The sequence below is a fragment of the Gymnoscopelus braueri genome (genome assembly GCF_963280865.1).
Source record: "Gymnoscopelus braueri genome assembly, chromosome: 21".
Lineage (NCBI taxonomy): Eukaryota > Metazoa > Chordata > Actinopteri > Myctophiformes > Myctophidae > Gymnoscopelus > Gymnoscopelus braueri.
Window position 1 is genome coordinate 4,060,233 of NC_137623.1, and position 12,299 is coordinate 4,072,531.

The window sequence follows — 12,299 nt, forward strand, 5'->3', positions numbered from 1 at the left end:
TATCAATACTGCAATGTAGAAATACTCTGTTACAAGTAAAAGGCCTGTGTTCAAATTGTTACTTGAGTAAAAGTACAAAAGTATTGACATCAAAATATACTTAAAGGGATACTTCACTTTAGGGCCGGGGACACATTTAAAAAAAATATTAAAAATAAATGAAAAAAGTTATGGAAAATTCATGGCCCCCTCACGCATTAGAGTGTCCTACTAATGTGTGAGGGGGCCATGAATTTTCCATAACTTTTTTCATTTATTTTTAATATTTTTTTTAAATGTGTCCCCGGCCCGAGAGTGAAGTATCCCTTTAAAGTACCAAAAGTAAAAGTACAACAAATATTTGAACATAGCCTATTTATTAAATAGCGAAAACAGCCTATAGATTCAACTGCCCACAACTATGGAACGGATGATCGTGGCCGCTCGCTTTTTTTCACCCCGATTCTACGAGACTCGGATACGTCTTTTAGCACATTCCCCGCCAACGATGTAGATCTATACGTTCGTTCAGATCCAACCGCTGACCGCCGGTGCACGTAGATCTACGTGAATACATTTCTTTTTATTCCTTAAGAGGGCGCTCTGACTCAACTTAGGAATGATCCAGCGACTCTCCTAGAAGGATGTGACGTAATCCCAAAAAAACATCACGTCCGTCCGCTCCAATGATGGGATTTGAAGAAAAACACATCTAACTCTGATTCTTTTTTTTTGTTGGTGAAAACCAACCACTTTTAATGCGCAATCGCTCTAAAATGGCCAATCGCTGTAAAAAAAACCATGCTGTTCCGCGGATAGACTGGACTCTCCACCACCCCACGGACACCTTTTGGTTCCATCCGTGCAGGGCCGTGTTAATGTCAGAATGTGCCCTAGGCAACGGACAGTTTGCGGTTATTGCGCGGATTGTGGCCGTTTTTGGGCGTTTCTTTGTTACTTTATTTCGGTTTTAGGGTTAGGGTTAGTTTAGGCTTTTTTTTTTCATGGGTGCATTTTTTGCCCCACCCCCCCCGACAAGACATAGGCATTTGCCTACATTGCCTGTGCTTAAACACAGCCCTGCATCCGCGTGTACGTTGTGGCTTCTGTGGCGCTCCATAGATCGTCAAAACAGGAAGAAAAAAAAAAAACGCTGGCAGCAGCAGGATAAAGTAGATAACATAGTATAGGTGAATGTATTAAAGCGATCGGGGGATTAATTCTACTGGAGATGAATATTCTACGATTTTTAGGTTAGTGAAAACACTCGGGAAATCGCTGGCAGTGGTGTGGCAAAATTATGTTTCATTTCTGGCAGTCAGAGAGTTAATGGATTAACCCATTAAGACCTGAGGCCGATTCTGCAAAAATGTCTTCTAAATCCCAACTGTTTTTGAAAAAAACTTGTGTTACTATGTCAGTGGTTCTCAAACTTTGTCAAGGGGTCGCCAAAATTATATGTATGTCACGGACCCCCATCTCAAAATATGTTGTTCCAGGGACCCCCCAGAAGCAAAGATTTGAGTAACAAATGTTTGCTTTAAAAACATATATTCAAAGATTTTCAGATTTTTTTCAAAGATAGCAGATCTACAAGCTCATAGCGCGGCTATGAGCTTGTATATCTGCTATTTTTGAATAGCCCAAAGTGTAAAATAATGCTTTTTTAGCTCAAATCAAAAAGTGACACAGATACGTTCCAGGTGGTAATGATTAATGGGGTTGACTGTCAGCACAGCCTCACCCGGTCAGAGCAGCAGTATTATTATTTGCACACAGCAGCCAGAGACATATCCATCCACAGGAGCACAAGTGACGTCTGGCTAATTTGCGAAAGGCTGTTTAGACGGGCCGACCGTGCAGTGAGAAGCCATTCATCAAAGGAACGGCGGTGCAGAGTCAAGCATGCCTCCTCTGGTCTCCATCACGTCTTTCAGGAACAATGCATCAATGCCAGTGGTGGGGAAAATACTCAAAATTTTTACTTGAGTAAAAGTATCAATACTGAAATTTAGAAATACTCTGTTACAAGTGAAAGTCTGGAATTCAAAATGTACTCGAGTAAAAGTGCAAAAGTGTCGGTATCAAAATGTACTTGAAGTATAAACAAGTAGAAAGTACTCGTTATATTATGCAGAATGTCCCATTCACAAGTTTTCAAAAAATAGCAGATCTACAAGCTCACAACGTGTCGCAGGGAAACTGAAAATGATCTTCTCATGCTTCTTTTCCTTTTTTTTTTACCATCTCCCATTTTACCCAATTACCGTATTTCCCCTAATACTAGCTCGGCAGAAAATTGTGGCCGGGAACCTACTGTAATAGCCGCTGTGGGTTTGACCCTATTTTGCGTATTAAGCTTTGGTCTGAGTAAACGGCGGCTTGGGGCGATAATTAGCATTTTTATATGAGGTAGAACCCCAAAATGACTACGTCGCTGACGCGTTATTATGGATCCCACCGCAGCTCTAGGCAAAACCCACTGTGATTTCGCTGTGATTGACCGTTCTCGTTTTTGCAACTATGCCTAAACCTACCTTAAAGGACAACTTTGTTTTTTTACAACCAAGGTTTATGTTTTAGATTGTAATTAAAGTAAATAAAAGATGAGTGTTAAACATTTTTAATTTACTGCTTTGTATAGTTTTAGCAATTTTCGCGATCTTTTTTTACAGTGGGCGGGGGCATTCTGTCCGGTGGCTAAATATGTCTTTTTTTACACAATAACCCGGCGTTTTCTTTAGTATTATTTACAGTAGCTCTTCTAGCCCCCAATAACTCACATCTGGCCATCAAAGACCACATGACCTTTTTTATTGTTTAAAAAAGGCATATTTAGCCACCGGACAGAATGCCCCCGTCCACTGTAAAAAAGATTGCGAAAATTGCTAAAACTATAGAAAGCAGTAAATGAAAAAAAAATAAAACTCATCTTTTATTTACTTTAATTACAAGCTAAAAATATAAACCTTGGTTGTAAAAAAAACAAAGTTGTCCTTTAACCCTAACCTCAGTAAGATTATGCCTAACCCTAACCCTAACCTTAACCCTCACCTCAGTCAAGCTATGCCTGTCAGGGAGATAACGTTGGTGGGATTCATAATCACGCGTCACTGACAGCACTTGAAGGCAACGTGGAGTTCGAACGAAGACGGAATGAGTCGAATAAGAACGAAAGTAGGACAGAACATGGGCGGACGCGAGAGAAGTGCATACCAGTGGACAGGTGAATTGGGACAGGCCCCCACAAACTCAGGGGTCCGTGGGGGCGTTCCAGCGGGTCCCCAGCAAAATGTGTTAATATAGCATCACAATAATTTTAACCACTTTTTATAACCTTTTATACTTTGACTATTCAAAAATAGCAGAAATACAAGCCATACTATGGGCTTGTATTTCTGCTATTTTTGAAAAATCTTGAAACTTTGTACAAACCTTTGAATATATCTATTTTTAAATAGAACATTTTTAACTCAAATCTTTGCTTCTGGGGGGGTCCCTGGAACAAAATATTTTGAGATGGGGGTCCGCAGCCAGATATATATAATTTTGGCGGTCCTTGACATAAAAAGTTTGAGAACCACTGATTTAGAAGAACGTGGAGGAGAATGAGGAGAATAGACAGGAGAGGGTCAAAAACGATAACGCAAGAGGGAAGAAAAAGAGAAAGTTTGACTTGAAGTTCAAGCTAGCAGTTGTGAAATACGCGGAGCAGAAAAAATAAAGTTGTTTTGTCACTTTCCAATTTTCTGTTCACATGTAATTCCTGTCAGTGCTAACCACGATACAGCTGGTCGTGGGCAGGCAGGGTGCAGACAACTATGTCAACTATGGAGACAACTAACTGTGAAGTTGTTTATAAAAAGTAATGTGGCAGCTACTGAGAGAATGCTGTTGGTGAATTATGTGTGTAATATACCAATTAAGATCATAATTATGCACGTTGACATACACTGACACTCTTTTTTTCAGTCTCTCTCTCTTTCTTTTATTTAGTGTTTTTTTTTTACGGTTTAATTATTGTTATTATTATTACCTATGCTGCTGCATTGCAGGCTGGCAGAGGGAGAGTAGCGCCCAGGATTACAGCTTAAAGGCTTAGATCACATATTTTAATAGCTTTTTTTTTTTTTTTTTTTTTGAGATCTGACGTTCATAGTGACAGAACACTGTCCCAAAAAAAAAAAAAAAAAAAAAAAAAACAGAAGTCTCGCTAGACGAGATTGAAATCTCGAGATTTCAATCTCGTCTAGCGAGACTTCTGTTTTTTTTTTTTTTTTTTTTTGCATAGTGTTCTGTCACTATGAACGTCAGATCTCACATACATTTAAAAAAAAAAAAAGCTATTAAAATATGTGATCTAACCTAAGGCCTATCCGCGCACCTTTTAAGCTGTGGTGGCTCAGGGGTGGAGTTATGAAATGTTTCTACTGTACCATTCATCCTAAGATATCATAACGTCATAGAAAAGGTAAGAAAACTTTAGTCCAAAATTCTCCTTTAAGGCAGTTGGCACTGGGTGAAAAAAAATGGGTTACAAAAATCGTGGGATAAAATAAAACATACTGCTGCATTGTCTGAAGGAAGCCGAACACAAGTACGTATTACTCTTATACACAAGACGTTACAATAAAACACAAGGTTAAAACTGTAACCTTTCAAGGTTCTCAGCGCCGTTCCAGTCGCATGATGGGGACAGTATCGTAAATCATTCACAAGATCATTCTGGACTTCGGCCCAATAGGAGATGAGTATGAGAAATCACAATATAACCGGGCCAATTAGGGGTTCCGTACCGCGGTGGAAAGAAGCCCTCCGATTGGTCCATGTAGTCGGTGACGTGAACACTATAATCTCTGCCGACAGCAGAATCCGTCAGCACCATCTTGCCTTAAAACATGCAGTGTTGTCTTTAGTAGGAATTCAAACACAGAAGCACCCAGGAGGAAGTGGTCTAAGAAAGGGGAGGAGCCAAACCAAGTTCCTGTTTCTACACAAAAAAAAGGAGATGGTGCCCCCTAGAGGCAAAAATGAAGACATTTTTGTTCTATTTTTTTACCGAATGGGTTCCCAGATTGCGTGAACACAGACTGTGGAGCTTGCGAAACAACTATGGCCGCCCTCGAACTTTACAAAGTAAAGTTTAGTCTCGCGTGGCCAGACTGTTGCCTCCCACAATTTTCTAATGTTTCCGGTCATACAGTCTGCAATCTGGGAACCCATCGCCAAATAAAAAGGAAAAACAGCGCCCTCTGCTGTTTTTTACTCTTTCACTTGGCTCTGGGCCGAGCTGAATGGAGCACCCGTGCGCAAGGAAACCGGGGTTTTGGTCTGCCCTCAGCGCTCCACTTCCGGTGGTGCCACTATGTTTTCATTCCCACTAACAATATTTCTACACGGAACACTAACACCACTTCTCCCAGAGAACATGGATCGTTTTGGTTATAAGCCCACTTGTTTCTATGATGAAAGAACAAGTTAAAATGTGAATATCTTTCTGTGGTTTTGTCTGCTCCAAGGACGCTATTGTTAAATGAGTTTCGGTTTGTTTTCAGTGGGAAGGGAGCGCAGAGACAGTAAATCCCGCCCACTACATTTGATTGGGTAAAGCGCGGCCTGCTTCCTGATCTGAAGGCACGCCCACTTGTAAGCTAACGCGCACACGTTCTGAACGGGGCTCTCGACAGACTCAGTAGCGTAGCTCTGAATCTGTTCTCGAGTCTGGGACTCGGAAGCTCTGATCATGATATAAACTATATTTTCGTAAACGGAAGTGCCAGCTTCCTCTCTCGGATTTCGGGAGGTGTAGTTCCAGACTCTATATCAGTGGTTCTCAAACTTTTTCATGTCAAGGACCCCCAAATTGACACGTATTAGCCCGCGGACCCCCATTTGAAAATATATGCCAGGGGACCCCCATAAGAAGATTCTTTACAGCTCTAGCAGTGATTCTCAACCATTTTAAATTCAAGGACCCCCAGCTTGACATACATCAGGCTACGGACCCCCATTTAATGGCATTTCTATCTCTGGGACCCCAATGCGTATGGTGAAATCAATGTTGATGTAACTCAGAGTGTGTACAAATGGAACCAAATGGACCCGTTTTGGTTCCATTTGTACACTCTCTGAGTTACAGACCCATAAGGGTCCATTTGGTTCTTAACTATCCATCACTTAGCTGGGGACCCCCTGGAACTCCCTCAAGGAACACTGGGGGTCCCCAGATCCCACTTGGAGAACCAATGCTCTATATAGCATTCGGAGATTGTGAATTAGTAGTAGTCTGGCTACGCAAGACTAAAGCAAAGTGGACTCTTCCCAACAGGTTTTTAGCGGAGCGGTCACCCACCTCTCTACGTCTTGGGTTTGAGAACGACACTTCCGCATTCCAGTGTTGGAACGCCCGGCCAGGCCGGATGCCCCGCAGAGAGGAATCAAAGCTGCAGTGGTGGGAAGGAACGTTACACCCCTGTGGCACCTGGTTATACCCATATATCACCCCTTTCTAAGCCCCACGTGTGCTCCCAACACCCCTCAACCCAGCTGTGGATGGACACAATAAGAACAACAAAGCCTTAAGTATTAAATTGCTCCCCTCTTTTCTCTTCGGCTCACCGTGATCATTAAAACAATCAGATTCACTCCGTGTTCAACAGACAGTCTTTTGAAGGAACCAAGTGTCCATTTTATTGTCAGCAAAAAGATTAAAAACACCTGTCACAATTCTGCCTCTGCAAAATAAATAAGAATACATAATTTGTTTACATGTCGACACCAAATCGTAACAGATTTATTTTTCGTTTTTTATTTTTTATTTGGAGGGGGGGGGGGGGGGGGGGGGGTATGATTATCATAGTGTATCACCAAAAATATATAACATGGGCATTGTTGACTCGATTTCTTTTGGTCGTAATGTTCTGAGTGACATAACGCTGTACGCTGGATCCTGCAAACTACAGAAGCGAAAAATTAAAAATAAAGAAAAGGAATTACTTATATAACACCACCCAGCTAATGACCGTCACCTCACCGTTAATGAGACAAAGTGTTTTTTTACCAAGTGTCTCTAGGCTGCGTCCAATCTGGCAATCGAGCACGAGGACCGATCCTCCAGCAAAGCTGTTCTTCAGGGTTAGAGATGGTTCTCTGCAGTGGGTTCGATCCAGGTGCCCTTTTTTTCTTTTGTACAAAATGGAAAGTGATGCTGTTAACCCCCTGGAAAGGCTCGAATCCTGACACGGATTCTCGTTGCCACCGTCCGCAGTGGTGGAAAAAGTACTCAAATTCTTTACTTAAGTAAAAGTACCAATACTGCAATATAGAAACCATTACAAGTAAAAGTCCAGAATTCAAAAATGTACTTGAGTAAAAGTACATAAGTATTGGCATCAAACTGTACTTAGAGTAACAAAAGTAAAAGTACTAAAATGTTTGAAAATAGCAGATCTACAAGCTCACACCACGTCGCGATGCGACGCGTTGTGAGCTTGTAGGTCGGCTATTTTCAAATAGCCTATGTATAAAATAGGGCTAAAGTGGTTAATGTATGTTTCATAATATCATGATTTATATCTGATAAGTAACTAGTAACTAAAGTTTTCAAATAATTGTAGTGGAGTAAAAGTGCAATATTTGCCTCTGAGATGTAGTGGAGTAGAAGTAAACGTAACGGAAATTGAAAATACTCAAGCAAAGTACACGTACCTCAAAATTGTACTTGAGTACAGTACTTAAGTAAATGTACTTAGTCACTTTCCACCACTGACCGTCCGTGAAGTGAACTCGGCGATAGAAAGAACGAAGGGGGGGAAAAAAACAGATTCAAAGACACAAAAGACCACATTGTAACATCTGTTAAAAGCATTTGTCGAGAAGAAGAGATTGTAATGCTTTTTCCTGTATCAAAATATGCGCATAACCGTCTCTGCTTTAACTGCACACCTAAAAAAAATAAACAACAAAAAAACACTCCCTCGCCACGTCGGTTTAAGTGGTTGTTTATACTTGCATGGTTGTAGGTGCACTTTTGAAGTCCATTGATGTTCGTTTTTTTTGTAGTTCTGTATTAAACGTCTGTGGAAAAAAACACAGCCCCCATAACCACGTCTGTCCCACACAACCCCAACGGAAACATATAGAAACTGTTCTCAATTTTCAAATAATAGTCAAGTGGCTACTGACAGGGCGCATAGGAGCACTTCAGGAGAAACATTTTGTATATTTATATATTTTTTCTTCTTCTTTAGCACAAAGAGAGCAAAAGGAAGAGGCATCAAAGCAACAGTGATGGGCGCCTTAGTGCCCATTGCTGGAATGAAAGTACCCGGTGCCTCCCAAGAAAGAAAAAAAAACAAACAACGAAAATAAAAAAACACTATGTACTCTGCTGTCCGGCAAGACCTGAGTCCAAATCCCCCAAAACCTTCAATGTCTTAAGCGCACAAAGGTTTCCTTTTTAGTCGAGCCACTTTGGGAAATCTAAGTCAATTCTCAGCGCACCGCGCCTCTGAGATTCCATACAAAGGGGGAGGTAAACAAACCCAAACCCTTTGAAGTTGAAACGTGTGTTTTTATATTCTCATTTCCTTCTTTTTTTAAGCGTTATATCTCAATTCTAGATCGTTCTTCTCCCACGGCCACGACAGGCAAGACGTTTGTTGTCACTGATCGCAATAAATTACTGTCGTTGGGACTTTTTTTCCTTTTTTAAAACAAAGACACATCAGATAACGATATCTTTCGAGGCTATGAGAAAACACTGGTGCCCTCGCTGCCGTTGCCGTTGCCGTTGCCGTTGCCGTACAGGTCGGCCAGCTTCTTGAAGCGCGGCCCCCACTGGCCGAGGTAGTCGTAGTTCTGCTCCGAACCGTCCGTGCTCAGCGACTCCTCCTCCAGCGAGCTCAGCGACTCCGCCACGGAGCCGCTGCCCTCGAACGCGTACGTCTGCAGCGAGTCGTACGGCGGCGCCGACGGGTCCACGTCGGCGTCCTTGAGGCGGTCCCAGATGAACTCGCGGAAGACCACGTTGTCCGGCAGGCACTTGTAGGCCGGCGGACGACGCGATTGGTGGGAGGAGGACGACGTTGTTGTCGTCACCGCCGCCGCCGTGGGGAAGTGGAAGAAGGTGGGCGTGTCCGGGGTGACGTCGCGCCGCGCCTTGGGGTCCCGCATGGCGTTGAGGTTGCGCAGCGTGACCATGTCGAAGGCCTCCGTGTCCTCCTCGCCGCCGCCCTCGTCGTCGTAGCGCACGATGTTCTCGCGGACGTCGCGCTCCTCCTCCTCCAGGATCAGCGGCTCCTTCCGCCGGCGCCGCACGGTCACGATCAGCAGCACCATCACTGTGGAGAGAGGAGGAGGGAGTAAAGTAAGCAGTGGTGGAAAAAGTACTCAAATTCTTTACTTAAGTAAAAGTACCAATACTGCAATATCAAAATACTCTGTTACAAGTAAAAGTCCAGAATAAAAAATGTACTTGAGTAAAAGTACAAAAGTATTGGCATCAAAATGTACTTAAAGTATCAAAAGTAAAAGTACTAAATATTTGAAAATAGCCGATCTACAAGCTCACAACGCGTCGCGCTGCGACGCGTTGTGAGCTTGTAGATCTGCTATTTTCAAATAGCCTCTGTATAAAATAGGGCTAAAGTGGTTAATGTATGTTTCATTATATCATAGTTTATATCTGCAAAGTAACTAGTAACTCAAGTTTTCAAATAATTGTAGTGGAGTAAAAGTACAATATTTGCCTCTGAGATGTAGTGGAGTAGAAGTAAAAGTATTGGAAATTGGAAATACTCAAGTAAAGTACAAATATCTCAAAATTGTACTTAAGTACAGTACTTTACACCACTGACAACACCCTTTGGACGAGATACTCTAGTACAGGGGTTGGCCATGTTTTTATTTTCTAGATCAGTCAGTGTGCCATGTAAACATTAACTCTCTGAGTGCCAAGAACAAGTTATCACAAGTGTTTTTTTCTTTTTTGGAAAGAATTGTTCAGAACCCAAGATATCGTGATCCGAAGATTTGCTGCTCCATTCACTCCTTGTTTTGCCAATAACATATAACCATATAATCTCCCAGACTCCAATTCTCCAGTCAGAGTTCAGAGTTTGAATGAATGTAGAATTATGTGCAGGATGTAATTTGCATACAAATGTGAGGGGACTTACTTTAATTGACAGGTTTTGTTTATATATATTTTACTTCAAACCAAAATCCTCTATCTCCCACGTATGCCAGTGTGCCAGTGATCACCCTCCCCTGTGCCAATGTTAGGCACCCATGCCTAAGGTTGCCTACCCCTGCACTAGTATTACACAGGAACTCACCCCCAATCCAACCCTGAGTGCCATATGCCAGTTGATATGACCTAGGTGGGGGACCAAACTCCAAGCTCCCAATCTCTGAGCGGACACTCTAACCCTCAAGGCCACTGGGGCCACAGAGCCAATGAACTATACTGTTTGAAACCGCAGTCGTGACCAGCGTTGCCAGATTTTGCGAGAGAAATAAGCAGCCAGGTCAATGAGAACAAGCCCAAAAAGAAGCGACTAATAGGCTACATGAGCACTTTAAACGTATATGCGTTGGCTATTTTAAAACAATGTTTTTGGAACATTTCCCTGGCACAAATTGTTTTCAGATGGGAGTCCACAGACAAAATCACTTATAATAAGCAGACCTGGCAACGCTGGTCGTGACTTGAACTCCATCGCTTAACCCATCAAGACCGGTAAGGGGACGCATCTGTGTGTCATTTTAAGATTTATTTGGGCTATTAAAAAATAGCAGATCTACAAGCTCCTAGCGCGGCACCGAGTGCCGCGCTACGAGCTTGTAGATCCGCTATTTTTGGAAAAATCGTGAAAATGTGAGCAAATCTTTGAATATATATTTTAAAGCTAACATTTTTAACTCTGTTACACCTTCTGGGGGTCCCTGGAACAAAATATTTTGAGATGGGGGTCCACGGCCAAATGCATATCATTTTTGAGAACCACTGATATTATAGCAACATACGTTTTTTCAAAAGAGTGTTTTAGAAGACATTTGCAGAATCCCCCCAGAAGCAAAGATTTGAGTTACAAATGTTCGCTTTAAAAATATATATATATATTCAAAGACCCACGATTTCCCCACGATTAAAAATAAATAAATAGCAGATCTACAAGCTCATAGCGCGGCACTCGGTGCCGCGCTATGAGCTTGTAGATCTGCTATTTTTTAACAGTCCAAAGAAATCAAAAACATTACACAGATGGTGTTCCCGGTCTTAATGGGTTAATGCTGTACTGTAGCTCTAAAATGCAGAGCTTGCTGTCCTTAAATGTGCTATAATCACTTTGGCTTTTAAGCTGTCAATTTCTGTGTAACTTTATTGTATTGCTTTTCATTATAATGCATATATGATTTATGCTGACTAGATCCTCCTGGCAGAATGCTTTCAGGTGAACAATGAAGGCTGACCTGAATTGACTTTGATAAGGATATAATTGCCAAACCAAGGACGAATACAATTACAACGTCTTAAAGATCCCATAACACGAACATTTAACTCTTTTGTGGTATGTTCCTTAACCCATTAAGACCGGGAACGCATCTGTGTCATTTTTAGATTTCTTTGGCTATTAAAACAATTGCAGATAAACTAGTTCATAGCGCAGCACCGAGTGCAGCGCTATGAACTTGTAGATCTGCTATTTTTTTTGAAAAATCCAGAAAATGTATGCACATCTTTGAATATATACTTTTTTTTAAATTGAACATTTGTAACTCACATCTTTGCTTCTGGGGGGTCCCTGGAACAAGATATTAAAACAAATTTCGCTTTAAAAAAAAATATATATATTCAAAGATTTGCACAAATGTTCACGATTTTTCAAACATGGCAGATCTACAAGCTCATAGCGCGGCACAGCTTGTATATCTGCTATCTTTGAAGAGCCAAATAAATCTAAAAATTACAGATTCTTTGCCGGTCTAAATGACCAAAGAAAATACACAAAAAAAAGTGCGTTTGACCACCCAGTCATTTTTTGGTAGGCTGGATATGTTATTACATCCAACAGGCTATTTTTATTTGGCTCCCTTGTACGCATCATGAAGGGACTTTTAATTATGTCATTTTAACAACAGCCCTTCCCTTTTTTTGTAATATCTATCTCCACCAACCAGCTATAGAGAAACATTGTCTTCCTCATCTGCCATGTTTAGTTCAGCTAGCTTAGTTACACCAACGTTGTTCTCGTGAAGCAGTTTGTGCTTATTGATGAAGATAATACAGTTTCATTCATGTCAATGCGATTCCCCGG

General features: G+C 41.6%; 2 protein-coding genes across 2 annotated transcripts in view; both read right to left on the reverse strand.

The window, feature by feature from the left end:
* The window catches only part of LOC308077428 (inositol monophosphatase 1-like), a 647,768-nt gene that overhangs the window by 123,879 nt on the left and 511,590 nt on the right, over positions 1-12,299 (reverse strand). The window lies entirely within an intron of this gene.
* Positions 8,728-12,299, reverse strand: part of LOC308077576 (cadherin-7-like) — a gene marked incomplete at both ends in the record, with an annotated part of 305,706 nt that continues 302,134 nt past the window's right edge. Inside the window, one exon of the mRNA XM_080418321.1 lies at positions 8,728-9,320. Within this exon, the coding sequence (XP_080274447.1) occupies positions 8,728-9,320 (593 nt within the window). The remainder of the gene's footprint in view (positions 9,321-12,299) is intronic.